At 39.6% G+C, this 16,282-nt stretch overlaps 2 protein-coding genes across 5 annotated transcripts; both read right to left on the bottom strand.

Moving 5' to 3' along the window:
• Positions 1-2,424: 2,424 nt before the first annotated feature.
• On the bottom strand, positions 2,425-8,061 carry LOC116400898 (GTPase IMAP family member 8-like). Of its 3 annotated transcripts, none has more exons than XM_031878997.1 (4): positions 7,978-8,061; positions 7,766-7,835; positions 7,444-7,530; positions 2,425-5,920 (listed from the first exon to the last, which is right to left on the bottom strand). In XM_031878997.1, the coding sequence occupies exons 3-4, from the start codon at positions 7,460-7,462 to the stop codon at positions 3,762-3,764; spliced, it is 2,178 nt and encodes a 725-aa protein (XP_031734857.1). In that variant the 5' UTR covers positions 7,463-7,530; positions 7,766-7,835; positions 7,978-8,061; the 3' UTR covers positions 2,425-3,761. The 3 variants fall into 3 exon arrangements, with proteins under 3 accessions (XP_031734857.1, XP_031734859.1, XP_031734858.1); XM_031878999.1 differs by having other exon boundaries at positions 7,766-7,873; positions 7,978-8,004; XM_031878998.1 differs by lacking the exon at positions 7,978-8,061 and having other exon boundaries at positions 7,766-7,960.
• Positions 8,062-9,449: 1,388 nt separating this feature from the next.
• LOC116400897 (GTPase IMAP family member 8-like) lies at positions 9,450-16,080 on the bottom strand. 2 transcript variants are annotated; one of them, XM_031878995.1, is made up of 4 exons: positions 16,015-16,080; positions 15,709-15,749; positions 14,248-14,308; positions 9,450-13,303 (listed from the first exon to the last, which is right to left on the bottom strand). In XM_031878995.1, the coding sequence occupies exons 3-4, from the start codon at positions 14,264-14,266 to the stop codon at positions 10,437-10,439; spliced, it is 2,886 nt and encodes a 961-aa protein (XP_031734855.1). In that variant the 5' UTR covers positions 14,267-14,308; positions 15,709-15,749; positions 16,015-16,080; the 3' UTR covers positions 9,450-10,436. The 2 variants fall into 2 exon arrangements, with proteins under 2 accessions (XP_031734855.1, XP_031734856.1); XM_031878996.1 differs by lacking the exons at positions 15,709-15,749; positions 16,015-16,080 and having other exon boundaries at positions 14,248-14,741.
• Positions 16,081-16,282: the final 202 nt, after the last annotated feature.

Genomic DNA, 16,282 nt, shown 5'->3' with positions numbered 1-16,282 from the left:
TGGGTTTCCCAAACACACAACAATTGTATAATTGACATTAGAATAACAGAAATATTTTATTGATATTATAGTTACTGCTATAGTTTAGTATTGACGTAGTGTCGCTCTGATGCACTCTTCTTCGTTGCTTCACTGTCTTTAAACTCCAGACGCTCAGATGTGAAGAGTTGGTTGTAAATGAAACTTCTCTGGGTTTTGGACTGTTAATCAGACATAGTTATGAAGACGTCACCTTTTGCATTTGGAAATCGTGATTGTAATTTTTGTACCGTATTTTGACAGTTAATGACACACAATATATCTAAATATAATATGGTGAATTCATTAATAATGAACTGGATCATAGCGGTAGTTGCAGCTTTTCTCACCTGTATCTGATGTTATTGTCCTTCACAGATGAAAACGTACCCAGAAATATAACGATGTACGTATTCTATATGTATCTCTGTTTGTTAACAGACACAGCGGCCATAGAGGCCTTCACAGGACTGCATTGCTCCTGTTGAGCACTACACTTGCATATGCTGCTCTCACCTCTGACCCTGTATTCTGTGTGTTCCAGATCTACGATGCAGAGGGGACGTTACAGCACTTTATAGACGGTAATGACCCCAGTAAGTCCAGCTGGATGAGGTACATCCGCTGTGCCCGACACTGTGGGGAGCAGAACATGATGGTCGTACAGTACAGGTACGAACAAGTCCAACTCTCTCAATTATCTTCATTTATATCATAATTGCAAAAGTAGTTTGTCTAACAACAAACCTGATAATGAAGTGTTAACTTTCACTTTCACACAATTAATCAAAGTTTGTTAAACCCATACTTATAAATGTGCAGCTCTGCAAACAATTCATAATCATTTCTGATGATGAAAAAGGTAAATCTTTGAGTTAGTAATGAGAATAGTAAACAGACAAACATGACGTCCCACTGCAGTGCGTCCTGCTTCTTCACGTGCTCGTCCTGTTGTAGCTTCAGGTGTCCTATGTTGTCCTCATGCTCGTCCCCTGATCCTGCGCTCTGTATTCAGACTCGTGCTTTAGATCCGTCACGCTGCTCTCGTGCTTCTGATCCTTTGTTTCCTCATCCTGCTCTTGCTTCGGATGGGTTTTTGATATTTTGATATTTTGATAATATTTCACACACAATATTGTGTAAACAATCCACACAAACACAATTAACAAAGTTAAAGAGGAATTTGACGGTTGGCATATTTTATTTTTCAGATTTGCGATACATAATGATGTTATTGTGATATTTATGGGCCACAATAAGTGGGCAGTCAAAGTGGGCACAGCCCTGTAATTGTGATGGTCATCAACATCCGTCATCAGAATATAACGAACCAACAGATTGTTTCATAAAACAGATATGTTGTACCAGTTATTATGTCCATCTATATGTAAATAACTCTGATGCAATATAATGCAACAGCTCCTGAATCCGACATTAATGTTGTTGTTGTTGAAGGTGTGTCAGAGGTTGTTGATTCTTACATAATCATCATTTCTTAGATTTGTGCTTCAAGGTTTTTCAATGACATGAACACTGAACCATAATATACACAGAGCTGCTGCTGCTCGGTGAGCTTGTTGCTTCTTGTTGTGTTTGTGTAAAATGAAACATTATTGAACACTGAGGTTTTCTGTCTCACATTGTGCTGAGTCGTGAAGTCTTCAGGCTTTAGAACCAGCAAGAACACACAACAGCTCTTAAAGTAAAGTCTCACACGGTGTTCTATATCCCCTGTGTTATAACACATATTTTATTCTATGCGAGAGTTCACTCCTCCTTTATGAACACTCTGCTGCGCTCCTCTCAACGCTCACATTGCATTCGAGACATTCAGTGAGTTTGACACAGGTCAGTCACCGCTGATGCTTTAATAGAATCTATATGTTGCAGATAATGTAGCAATGCATAAAGTAATAACTGCACATAATGTAGTAACTGTGCATAATGTTATATTCAAATATAAAAAGCTTATAATGCAATAATCAGCACATCATGTAAAAACTCAAGTTATATATTTTAACATTCTAAGAATCATCCAGAATATTAAATGATCATAAACATGTCCTCAAGAACAAACAGACAAATCAATGACTCCACTTCATGTAGGTTCATGTACTTTACATAAATATTACATTATGCACAATATGTACATTATTCAAAACAAAGTTTGCTTAACTTATAATGTAATAAATATCTTATAATGTAATAAATATCTTAGTGTAATAAATATCTTATAATGTAATAACTTATACCATTATGTACAAAACTGTTATTACATTATATCTTACATTGTGTGTTAATTATTACATGATGAGCTTTTATTATATAATATATAAGTATGCGAATACGTTTCTTACATTAGCTGTATAAGGAAAAATGTGAGACACAAAGGTTAAGATTCAAACATTTTATTGTTACATGATTATTTTATAATCAGTGAAGTGTTTACAAGAAACAAAAGAGTTTTTTGGTGATTTTTCAGAAGAGAAACATTCTAAATGTGTAAATAAAGCATGTTTCATAAGATGTGGTGACAAATACAGTATTGACATGACACCATCACAACAAGCACAACTGAGCAAAAGAAAAGAGAGATTCTAACAGCGCAAACTTTAAATTAAAGTCTTAAAAGTTCCTTTTTTGTTCCACTGACTCCACCGGGAAAGTCGTTAGTTTTTTGTTTGCCACTCTAAACTTGATCTGCCTCTTTTGAAATCAATGCGCCAAATGAAGGAATAACATTTCATTTCATTCATATATTCATAAGTACAACACACATTAATCAACATTACTGTAGATGTGCCAGTGTTAGCCAGCCGGCTAATCTTCAACCGTGGTCCTTTAGCGAGATGTTTCACTTTATGTAAAGAACGATGTCATTCAATGTTTGATATATTTACACAGAAAGAAATGACCTGCATGGTGTATTACCTCCGTGCAAATATATACTAGCAATACATTTCAATTCATACAGAGATTATTCCGGAACACCGGAAGCAGAAACCATAGTGATGGCCACTCTCTTCACTTTACAGATGAGAAACAAAACACGGGAACTTCAGCTTCCCTGTACGTTTACCACCACTCGACTACTGAACTGCTCATTTCTCCTCTGAGTGCATCCACCGCCTCCCTCTCCCACTCACCACAAACTCACGACCAAAGACTGCATGTAAGAAGCGGACGGCTTTGTGTTTGACTTGTGGACAGCGACTTTGAAGCCTCGAGTTTGTCATTTTTAACCGTCGCCATCTTGGTTTTTAACAACCAGCGAGCAGACGTGACCATGTTTGGGTGACGTAGAGACGCCGTAGAGTCATTTTCTCATAGACTTCCATACAATCAGACTTTCCTGATTGGCAATTAGAGAGAATGCAGGTTTAAGGTTTAACTTCTCAGGACCAGAGGCAGCCCTCCGCCACACACTGAGCCGTCCTTTAGACTTAATTAATACGTTGAGTAGACACACTAACGAGTGTGGGTCTGTATTGTTGATAGCGCTACTTTCCCGCAGCAGTTTGCGAGCTAATTCTGAATGTGTAGATCTATCCAATTATACGCTAACCTCACTAAACGTGTCTTTCTGGGTTGTCCGACTATTTTACTGCCAACAACTAACGCACATCTGTCGGGTGCTTATTTCAGACCCTGAACATATATAACAGGAAACAAACAGGAATAAGTATACGTCTCATAGTTCTGCAGTTTGAACCTGTGCTGCTGCGGTCACATCTCACGACAGCTCATAAAATGGGACAGTTCCTTCTTCCCGCTTTCTTCACATGTTCTTGTATCCACTGGTATGTTTCTTGCTCGTGTCTCGCCTTCAGTTCGCTGATTTCTTCGTCCATGTTTTCTTTGTTTGGTGGATGAAGGGTCACCGTCAGCTCATTCATTTCTTCTTCTTGTTTTCTCTTCAGTCTCTCAAAGTCTCTCTGATGCGGTCTGTGTTTGCACAGTTGTTGTACCAGCATGTCGTTGTGTTCTCGTTGCCTCTCCTTCAGGTCCTCCATGTCCTTGCCGTGCTTTTCCGTCAGAGCTTCGAAGTCGTCGGTGTATCTATGTCTGAATTCATTGAAGTCTTCAGCTTGCTTTCTGGCCTCTTCTTCGTGGGTATTCTGGAGTACCAGTAGATTTTTCATGAGTGTTTCTTGTAATATCTTTAACTCTTGGTCTTCTTTTCCTCTTCTGATTTGATCTTCCTTTCTTTTTCTTCCATACTCCTCTTTTTCTTGTTTGTATTCTGCTTTGAGCATTTGAAGCTGCGTTTGCTCCTCAAATCGTCTCTGTTGGTCTTCTTCATATCGTTTCTTCCACCTCTCCCCTCGCTCCTTCTCCCAAATCTCTTGCTCTTGTCTCATCTCCACTCTGATCTGCGTTTTATCAGTAGCTTCAAGACTTTGCTTCCACTGCATTTGTTGGATTTCATCCTGCTTTTTCGTCTTATTTTCCTTGGCTCTTCTCTCCTCTTCTTCTCTCTTCATCTTTTCCTGCTCCTTCTTAATGTTTTCCCTCTTCATCTTGATCAGTTCTGCTTTCAGTTCTGTCTCTCGTTGAGTTTTGGTTATTTGTTCTGCCATTTCTTTCTGCTTGGCCTGGATTTCTTCTTTATGTTTATTTTCTAAGTCCATCTTCTCTCTCTGTATCTCTCCTTCCTTTCCTTTCAGGATCCTCTTCATTTCTTTCTGTATGGCTGCTTCAGCTTCTTGGAACATGTCGGAGGTGTAGCAGCCACCACCATTTCTTTTCACCATTGAATCAACTTTCCTCAGTAGCTCTCTGACTGAAGCACTGCTGGGATGTTTGTTGTTGAAGATCTGGTATCTTCCTCCACAGTCTTCTAGGAGTTTTGTAACATAGCCTTCACTGTCTTCCTGCATGTAATTCTCAAATGTTTTGCCTTGAAGATTATCTCCTCTGGTGAATAAAACAATGATGAAGTCTTCTGACTTCTTGCCGAAAAACTTCTTGATCAGCTCCACGGAGTCTTTCTCCTCCTGTGTGAGGCGGCCGATCTGCAGCACCAGTAAGAAGACATGAGGTCCAGGAGACAACATGGTGACGCATTTCACAAGCTCCTCTTTGACTTCATCGTTGGACAGAGTCGTGTCGTACAAGCCGGGGGTGTCGACTATGACGACAGGCCGTCCGTCACTCTCCTCGGTTTCTTTGTGGCAAACCTCTGTAACTGACTTTGAGCTGGGTCTAGATTTGAAGCATGCTTTGCCCAAAATAGTGTTTGCACTGGCACTCTTTCCAGAACCAGTCTTTCCAATCAGCACCATCCTGAGACACTCTCTGTTCTGATGTTCAGAATCTGCCCTCTTCACTACAGGCTTGGAAGTTACAGATACTGTTCTGGGATCAGCCTCTTCAGTACAGTTCAGATGTCCTCCTTTGTTGTCACTCACGACGTTCTCCATCTTTCCGATCAGTTCTTTATAATCATGATCCGAAACACCCTTTTTGTCAAAGTTAATGCTGTGCTGCCTTTGTTTGCAGTCTCGGATGAGTTTGTCCACAGAAGAATTCAATAACTCTCCCTCTTGTGTTTTGATGACCATCGCGTGTTGAAAGGCATCTTCACCGAAGAAGCTCAGAATAAACTTCAATGTGTGTCTGTCCTCTTCATTGAAGTCAGACGGCGTCACTAACAGCAGGAGGACATTTGGTCCAGGAGGACAAAGAGCGACGCACTTTCTCATCTCGTGTCTCACTTTATCCTGCGGCAGACCGAAGACGTCTGAGGTCGTCACTACTCTTAATTTTGTGCCTCTCCATTCTCCGTCGGCGGCTGTACATTGCTTTGACGCTTTCACATCTTTTCCCCTCGTGATGAAGTCACTTAGTCTTGTTTTTTCGTTTTGTCTCTTTCCAAACACGACAACCCTGAGTTCAGATACTGTAAAACAACAAAAGCCAAAGCATTACTACATTTTTCTATTTCATAATAATTATAATAATAACATTATATTATTATTATTATCAAACTACATGAGCTCATTTACATCATTTCTCTTTAGCATTTTCTTCTCCAGTGGTTCAAACATTAACACATGAAGACAGTCAGAATTTGTGGGATTACGTTTTTAAATGTAAATCTTACTTTTGTGTTTTGCAATTGTAGAATTATTCACTTCTCTTCTTTGACTAATGAGGAAATGTTATCTTTCATACAATACTGAACTATTAAAATAATGGACAGATTCATGTTTAGAGAAAAAAAAAAATATATATTATTATTATTATTTTTTTTAAATTCTCTAATCAACCAAAATTCCGCGGACCCACTGCAGTACCTCCACGGACCCCCTAGAGGTTGAAGACCTCTGGATTAGACCATTTACATTTTATTTTTTTTCCAGGTATGTGTAATCTGTCCTTTATTTTAATAGTTCAGTATTGTATGAAAGATAACAGGTATGTTTATGCATGGCAATGGCACTAATAGGCCATCACTTATTTTAGTTTCCACATTTATGTTTAAAATATAAACGTCAGTTTGAATAGCTTGTATGATGATTATCATGCAACTAACAGACAATGTTGATATTGGCATTGGTATCAGCTGACAAGGTATGTTTATAAAAGGCAGTGGCACGGCCCCCCTACTCACTGTGCCTTGCACATGTTTAAAATAAAAACATGAATATATGAACATGTGTATTATTTGAATATCTTAGTATTGAATGCACAATAAAGAGGTATGTTTATACACGGCACTAGGCCCATTTAATATAAAACACAATTTTATACAATATATATAGTCGGGGGTCCCTGCTCCATCTCTCTATCAGTTTGGGGGTCCTTGGCCTGAAAAACGTTGAAGACCCCTGATTTAGTGCACCATTTGTTTTGCGCATAAACTATAAAAATATATTGATATCATGAAAATATTCTGGGCATGAAGTTGGTAACAAATGTCAAAATGTAATTCTTTACAGATGATATTTTACTGTTTGCGTTAAAATAGCAAATCCCTCTACCTTCAATTCTTTAGTTTATACAGTATTTTCTAGTTTCACAGTAAGAGCAACCTGGAGACATTAGATATCAACTCTAGTTTGAAGATTGTCTTATTGGGTACATGGTGTTTGTCTTTGGTCTACAATTTAAAAAAAGAAGACACCATGACCATGAAGCTACATTAATCAATCCTTTGCTTTTAGAGGGCCAGAACATCATCAACATCAAAATAACAACTGATCACAATGTTATCATCCATCAAGCACCAAGCAACTGACCCCTTTGTGTCATCAGTGTCAACATTCTTTAAGATGCAAGCCAACTGAAACTAAAAAGTTAGAGTCAGTGCCAAGAACATTCCACCTTTTTGTTGGCTTGTGGCCATCTCATACGATCCCTCTTTGTGTTTCCATGCTGGGTTTGATGACTTATACCTGCTTTCAAATACACAATACTTACCGAATGCCAATGCCGCCATTATTGTGTCACTTCTGCACGAACTTGTGGGAGAGGAATACGAATGGAGCAGCTATTGGGGATTTATTTCTGCAAAATACCAAAATGCAGAGATTAAGTAACCAAGTAAACACAATAACTGTAATATACAGTGAGAGTAAATGTATGAACTTGCATTTTCATCTAAGTTAAGTCATGCAGTCTTTTAGTAAAAGTGTCAATGCCTCAAACGGTTTGAAGTCTAACCCAGAAACAGTTTTCTTGTTGGCTGCTAGTTGTCATTTATCTCTGTTTCCTGTTGACATACTGAACATGCTGCACTTACCTGAGGTTCTTGCTGTTGCTCCTTTAGTGTAGTTTATTCCTCACACTCTCAAGCTTTGGGTTTGGTCCACCTCATCACCCGAACAGCCACCGGAGGATTAGAAATACACTGATTTTAATTAATGAATTACTTTCTGTAGTACATTTATACTTCCCTATATTTCTATAGACATTTCTTTATTAGTTGCATTTATTTTCCGAGCGTCTACTCACCAGGTGACCTTCTCATCAGAGTTGAAGCTCCACAATAAGATTAAATTGACAAGACGACCTTTTTATCAGCAGAGCCAACAGGGCAGGGCCCAACACAGGAACGACAAGAATGCCACAGCCGAGTCACCACAGCTGTTCCTTCAAAACAATAACGAGAAGTACCGCCTCGCAAACGCCTTCGCCAGCCAATCAAAAGCACTTTACATCCGTATGTCCAAAATGTCATCACTTCTTCATTTTATCCCTTTAGACATTTGTTTGAAATTGTCATAAACATCGTATCAATTATTTTATTTATTCTTTTAGGCCAGAAGTGTGTAAAGTGGGGTCACAGCGACCTTTTGCCCACCAAGATCTTAATTAGTTCATCTTTGAGTCAGAGTGGGCCTTCGTAAAAAAATTTAAGAAATGTCCTCAAAGGTTTCTGAGACGTCACATTCACGAGAATGGGACAGACGTGAGGTCCACCAAAGTTTAATTAGTTTATTCTTAAGTCCAGAGAGACATTATCCCCTCCAGGCATTCCTGAGATTTCATGCTCACGAGAACGGACCGCACATAACGTACGTACGTATGGATGGAAGGAGAACCTAAAAACATAACGCTAGTGTGGAGGCATAAAAATATGTCAATAACTAAAAGGATTTATGTCAGCCAGGGTTTGACTTGTGACAGTAACAGGCCAAGTGACATCAAGTATCTCTACAACATGCAAAAACATGCACACCTCCTGAACAAAGTTGTATTTCACTTGATTTTAGAGTTGTTTGTGCGACAATACACAGTTAGACAGGAACTAGAGCTTCAGACTGATGAAGGAAGTTGGATCAGAAATATTTGCATAAATCATTGTCTGCAGATTTGGAATCCCCCCAAAGACTGGAATAGGTGTGGATGAGCACAAAGACTTTCCCATCAAGATAGAATCTAAAGTGAAACTTGTGGAACTCTGTGACTAACATCCAAGTGAATCATCTCATCAGATCATCTTCATTGTTTCATTCCTGTAAGTAAGTCCGTGAAGAGGGCGTGGCAATTAATGGAACTGATGTAACCCGACAGCTTTAAGTACCCAACTACACAGACTGATGTGTGGGTTCATTTTATGAGTCGAGTCGGCGTTGTTCCACCTGCAGATTAGAGTAATGTTATAACGTCATTTAAGCTTTAATCATTATTTTTTTAGATCATTTTCATCCCGTGTTCATTTTTTTTCTATTGATTTTGAACGCTTTATAGTTTTGTTGATTTTTTTTGTCACACGTTTTTTATTTATTGAATATTTTTATGTGAAGCACTTATGACTGCAAATAAAGTTGAGTTAACGGATAGTTTCAGACCTAAAAGCCTTTTTATTTTTAACAATATCACTACTGCTACTACTACTTCTATCCTAAATACTTACTCATTATAATAATACTTATTTTGATTGTTGAAACCTCTCTTTCCGTCTGTCCACACACTATGAATACAACAATAGAAACACAAACACACATAAAAAGATAGAAATCTGTTGTCACAGATTTATCTTTAATAAAAAGTACAATATAATATAGAAAAGTACAATCACGGGACAAAAAGTGCTCCAACAAAGCAAAGTCGTTCGTGCTGCACAGCGTTGGCTGTAAACAGGGAAACTGGTCAAACTTGTCCACAGCAGGAAGTTCACACGAAAGAACAAGCTTGTGGTTTTTCATACATACATACCTCCTACATTCTTTAAATTGTGGAGTGTGCTTACTAGAAACAAGAGAGTAAACTTGCAGATTGTGCAGAGGAGAAACATTCTTAATGGCTAATTAACGGCATCTTAACTTTCCTAAAATATGATGACAAATTGAGTATTGACCCTAGTAATTATAAAGACAACTGAACAAAAGAATAAGAAAAAACATATTTACAGTGTGAGCATGGATGTTTACATGGTTACATTTTATGACTGCAATGAAAACATAAGGAAAAAATAGACATTCCTTGTAAAAAAAACAACTTAATTATGTCTTTTATGCCTTCATTTACTGTGCCTGTGCCTTAAAAGTAAAATAGTTAACTATCAGTTTAAAAGTTTTATCTGACTAAAAACAAAGTCCTTCTAGTTCACATTATAACATGCATCTGATAAGAGTTGTCTAGTGTCATCACTGATGCACTGAACTTTACATAAACACGCATAAAGTTAAAGGTAATAAGCTTTTACAGTCAAAGTACCTAAAGTCAGACATTCTGTGCACTGACCATAGATGTGTTAACTGTTCTCAGACATTTGTACTTACAACTATACATTTGTTGTGTGATTGTTTTTTCATGTCAGACATTGGTTAAATGAAGTACAGGTATCTGAAGAACATGATGTAGACCATCAGTACACATCAGTTCAATACCAAGAACAAATTAAATCTCACTCGAACCAAAAAGTCACAGATTTGCAGCTGAAACTGTGCTGCTGTTAGAGAAAACTCTCATAAAATGGAACACGCCTTGTCTCGTGTGGCTTTGTTCATGTGTGTTTCTATCCAGACATTTATTTCAGCCTCATGTTTCTTCTCTAGATCATTAATTTCTTTGATCAGATGATCTGTGTTGTTGAGAAAGAGTTGCGTCTTCAGCTCCTTCATTTCTTCTTTCTGTTTTTTCTTCAATATCTTGATGTCTTTCTGGTAGACTTTGTTTCTGCCAAGCTGTTTTATTATCAACTCATTTTGGTTTTGTTGCCTCTCCTTCAGATCCTCCATTTCCTTTTCACGCTTTTCCATCTCAGCTAAAACATCCATTATGTAACTTTCACTGTATTCATTGAATTCTTCAGCTTGCATTCTGGCCACTTCATTTTCCATCCTGATTTGCTCCATGTTCATGTCATAGAGTTCTTGTGACTCTTTACATTCTCTTTCCTCATCTTCTCTTCTGATTTCATCTTCTTCTTTTCTTTTCTCCTCCTGTCTCTGTTGTTCTTCTTGATATCGTTTCGTCCACCATTCCTTTCTTTCCTGCTCCCAACTCTCTCGTCCTTTTCTCATTTCTTCTCTAGCCTGTAGTATTGACGCCCAGTCAGCACGAGCATTTATTTCTGATACGTATTGTAGTTTTTCCTCCAGAGTTTTAAGTTTCTCTTCCCACTGGTGTAGTTGGACTTCCTCCTGCTGCTTCCTGTTCCTTTCCTCTTCTCTCTTTCCTCTTTCTCTCTCCCTCTCCATATCCTCCATCTTTTTTTGGTGTTCCTCCTGTTCTTTGGATCTCTCTTCTCTTTCTTCTTCAAGCCTTAAAGTTATCCTCGTCACTTCTTCTTGATGTTTTCTTTCGAGGACCCTCAGCTGCTTCTCTATCTCCTTTAGTCTGACTTCCTCAGCTCCTTGGAACATATCTGAGCTGAAGTGGCGACCTCCGTTTCTCCTTATCATTGACTCAACCTTGGTCAGAAGCTGGCTGACTTGGGAACGATTCTCTTTATCGTTGTTGTTGAAGACGTGGTATCTTCCTCCGCATTCAGTTGTCAGTTTCTTTAAGGGGTCCTCAGGATCATTTCCTATGAAACTCTCAATTGTTGTGTTGTCAAGATCATCTCCTCTGGTGAATAAAACAATGATGAAGTCTTCTGACTCCTTGCCAAAAAACTCCTTGATCAGTTCCACAGTGTCTTTCTCCTCTTGTGTGAAGCGACCGATCTGCAGCACCAGTAAGAACACATGAGGTCCAGGAGACAACAGGGTGACGCATTTCACAAGCTCCTGTTTAATGTTGTCGTTACTCAGAGTGGTGTCAAACAAGCCGGGGGTGTCGACCACAGCGACAGGACGCCCATCAATCTCCCCGGTTACTTTCTGGCAAAGCTTGGTCACCGATATTTGAGAAACTTGAGAATGAAAGCAATCTGTGTCCAAAATGGTGTTTCCAGTAGCACTCTTTCCACAACCAGTCTTCCCAATCAGTACCATCCTGAGACACTCTCTACTCGACTCGATCCTCGAAGTCTCTCTACTCTGCTCCATTCTGGAAGTCTCTCTAATCGGCTCAATCCTGAGAGACACTGAGAGACGCTTCTTCCTAGGAAACATTATTCTCGGCCCCGTCCTGACAGAGTGTCCTTCTGATTTTCTGAGAGACATTGTATTCGGCGCCATCCTTTGAAACTCTCCACTCTGATAACTATCTGCATTTGTTACATGTCTTCTAACCCGATTCTTTGGAAGCTCGGGAAACATTTCTTTGGTGAATCCTCTGCATCCCACAACTCCCTTGTTTTCTACTCTACGTAAAACTTCAGAGACCTGCCGCTTGTCCTTGATGTCGCAGACAAGATATTGTCCACCACAGCTCTGGAGGAGCTCTTGGATGTCTCTGTTTTCCTGTAGAGACCTCTCTACTTTTAGAGAGTTGGGATTGGCCTCCACAGTAAAAAGAACCATGCTGAAATCATTGACTCTAGAGCCAAAAGTCTTCTGGATGGTCTCCAACTCTTTCTTGTCTTCCTCACTTTGGGCACCCACAGGTAGGACCAGGAAGAAGACATGGATGCCCTCAAGATCAAAGAGGGAGATACACCTGAGTGATTCCTTCATCACTGCCTCCTGAGGTTTTCCATACAAGGCAGGCAGCTCCACCACAGAAACCCAACGTCCACACACGTCTCCCTGATGTTTAACACACTCTGATGAGTCAACAGATTGACCGAACTTTCTTTGTCCCAGAATGGCTTCAGCCATTGAAGTCTTCCAGGCTCCATGTCTCCCACACAACACCAGGTTTAGAGGGGGTTTCTCACAAACAGGTGTAACAATGGTATCACTTTCTTGATCAAAGGTTAAATATCGTCCCCTGTTTTCATCCACTATGTCCTCAATGTCCTCCATCAATTCTTGACGATCACAATGAGGAAAACCATTTCCCTCAAAGATCATTCTATGCTGCCTTTGTTCGCAGTCTTCGAGGAGTTGATTAAGTGAGGAATTCCATATCTTATCATGTTCTGTTATGATGACCATTGCGTATTTAAAAGCATCTTGTCCAAAGAAGTTCATGATGAACTTGAGTTTTAGTCGGTCCTGCTCAGTGAAGTCAGAGGGCTTCACTAACAGCAGCAGAGCATTTGGTCCAGGAGGGCATTCAGCGACACACATCTTCATCTTGTGTCTCATTTGATTCACCGGCAGACTGAAGACGTCTGCCATCTTCACTACTGTCAGGGGTTTTTTCCTCCACTCGCTGTTGAAATGTGCAACTTGCGTGGACTTTGTTGGATGGGAACGATCTGTTTTTCCAGTGATGAAGTTGGTTAGTTTTGTCTTTTCATTCTGTTTTTTTCCAATAAGTGCAATCCTGAGTTCAGGTGCTGTAAAACAATGAGAACAAAAATTTGATGAGAAATTGTCATAATCCTGTTTTTCATTGACGACAATAATGAAAACAGGTTTGTTCTTATCACGTATTATTAATCTGAGAGAGCGAAAGCGTTTCTGCAATCCTGATACGAGGCTGTTATGAAACTTATCAAACATATTTTTGTTTCAGATATGTCGATATTTAGAAACGTACATTGCCAACGTTTTTTGGGCGACTGGGTTGTTTAAAATCAAAAGATCCATTTAAGTCAGTGTCGATATTCATAATATTTATAATGCATGAAAGCAGTATCATCTTGCAGCTATCTGTCTGGGTAATAAACAGTCGGTAAGAGAATAAAAACAAATGTGGTTTCTATAATGATCATTCTTAGAGTGTTGATTCTACTGCAGAGCTTGCTACTGATACAGGACTGATAATCATAAATGTTACTACTTCTCTTTTCTCCTTGATTGCTGCTGTTGCTGTGGGAAACACGAATACTAGCCTCCACTTTGACTTGAGCACAATGAGCTCATATCTAAGATGAAAATCTTAGCCAATCTGTGTGAAACTCCAAGACTCCTGTCCGAGGTTAGCATCACTTTCTCATGTGCCTTAATTCAATTTACAGCTTTGGGAAACACTGCTTAGCCAATAAATGCTGTTGGCCATTTTCCATTATTGCTGTAGACGTTGCTGTGTATGAACCAATGTGCATGACGCATGGAACAATGCTGGAGGATTCTTCAAAACCTAATCATGTTTAGTTCAGTTTTTGAATATTTAAACTTACTCGATTAGATTAGATTCACATTGATGTCAGATTTCTCGTTACTTTTTTCATTGATCACAAAGAAAACAATGTTTAACGTTCATCACCAAACAAAGTATAGGTGACCAAAAAACAAACAATGTATTTCAATGTTCCTTATTTTCACTCACTAGACTTACCAGCTGCTGATTTCGCCATTTTGAGCTCGGAAAGTTCCACTTTAGTAGCTGAAGTTGATGCCTGTCGGTTTAAGAAAACAAAATTATTTTTAAGTAAATGAATACCGTAACTCAATGCGCTGTGCTTTACAGAAACAATTCCCTGGTTAATCTGGATATTTCACAAACCTGTAAACAATGTTCAGTACCAATGAGATGAGCAACCCTGTTGCTTATGAATCATTCAAGTTTTACAAATATCCAAAATATGTGGCTTGATAAAGCTCCTGTGTTAGATAACCAGTCAACCATGTTGTTGAGCGTTGCTGAGTCATAGCCACACTCTGCAGGTATCTCAATATTGATGACTCGGTGAGTCAGATCACAGCACAGAAACCGCCCTGATCAAAGTCACCAGCAACCTCCTCCTGTCCTCTGATGACCACTCCCTCAACATCCTGACACTACTCGACCTCAGTGCAGCCTTTGACACCATCAACCACTCCATCCTCCTTTCCCGTCTCGAGTCCTCCCTCCATATCACTGGCACAGCCCTCTCCTGGTTCAGATCATACCTCTCCGAGCGTGAACAGTTCATTAGCATCAACAAATAGCATCAACAAATTCAAGTCCGACACAGCCCCAGTCTCTCAAGGCGTCCCCCAAGGTTCAGGACACGGTCCCCTCCTCTTCATCCTCTACTTGCTCCCTTGGCAGCATCATACCATGGTCTTCATTTCCACTGCTATGCTGACGACACACAGCTCTACATCTCCACCAAATCCATCACCCCCACCACCCACTCCACCATCACCGACTGCCTCACAGACTGGATGCAAGACAACTTTCTCAAACTCAACAGGGACAAATCTGAAATCCTCATCATCGGCCCCAAATCCCTAAACAACTCACAACTTCTCCCTCTGATCGATGGCAGCGCTGTTCCTGCTTCCACACATGTCCGTAACCTTGGGATCATTTTTGATCAAACCCTCTCCTTTGAACGACACGTCAATCACGTCACAAAAAACACCTTAAAAATATACCCGTCTACACCCCTCCCTCTCCTCCACAGCCGCTGAAACACTCATCCACGCCTTCATCTTCGTCACCTCTCGAATGGACTACTGCAACATCATCCTGTACGGCTCACCCACCAAAATCATCAACAAACTACGATACATCCAGAACTCAGAGAGACCACCAGAGACCACATCACGCTAGTCCTTCAAAACCTCCACTGACAGCCAAGAATCCAGTTCAAGATACACACGCACACACACACACACACACACATACACACACACACACACACACACACACACACAAACATACACACACACACACACACACACACACTACAAACAACTGACTGGCATTTAAGCAAAGACCTCTGCCGTTACGTAGGCTTTGTGTCAAACTTTGTAAGGAAATATAGACCGAATTTAATTGGTAGAAAATAAAAAATGAATAATGTTTTACCTCAGTGGAATTAGCAGCATTGATGGCTGAGCCAAGAAAACCTGAATGGAGCGGAAGAGAAACAAAACACAACATCGGTTCAGCCTGGCTTCGTTTACCTAGTTGCAAATATATCCATACTTTTTCTCATGGTAGTAAAATAATAATATTAATATTCATAATGATTATAATAACCTGTAATAATAGACTGTATTTGTTTCACGTTAACATTGCAGGCTCCATATACACATATATTCTATATACGTTGTTATACTTCTCTTTTATATTAGTATTTGTTGCATTTATTATCTGTTTTAATCTACTCACCAGATATAATTCTTGATGTTGCGCTCTTCCTCAAAGTGTATTAATCAAGTCCCAGCAAGTCCTAGCTGTTTTTATGCCAACAATGAGTGGGCGGGGCCTAACTATCAAAAGAGAAAGAGATCTTAGCCTGAACTCGAAGGACTCTGATCGGAAAACACCCAACCTTCCTGCCCGGAGTTCCTCCGGAGACGGTGTTTTCTCTTCACCGCTCAGACAAACTGGTCGAACTTGTCCGTACCAGGATGAAGCCAACGAAATGAAACCAGCT

The sequence above is a fragment of the Anarrhichthys ocellatus genome, unplaced genomic scaffold (assembly GCF_004355925.1).
Source record: "Anarrhichthys ocellatus isolate YVR2014 unplaced genomic scaffold, GSC_Weel_1.0 scaffold215, whole genome shotgun sequence".
NCBI classification, from domain to species: Eukaryota; Metazoa; Chordata; class Actinopteri; order Perciformes; family Anarhichadidae; genus Anarrhichthys; species Anarrhichthys ocellatus.
Note: the sequence above shows the minus strand (reverse complement) of the source record. Positions and strands in the feature narration are given on the sequence as shown.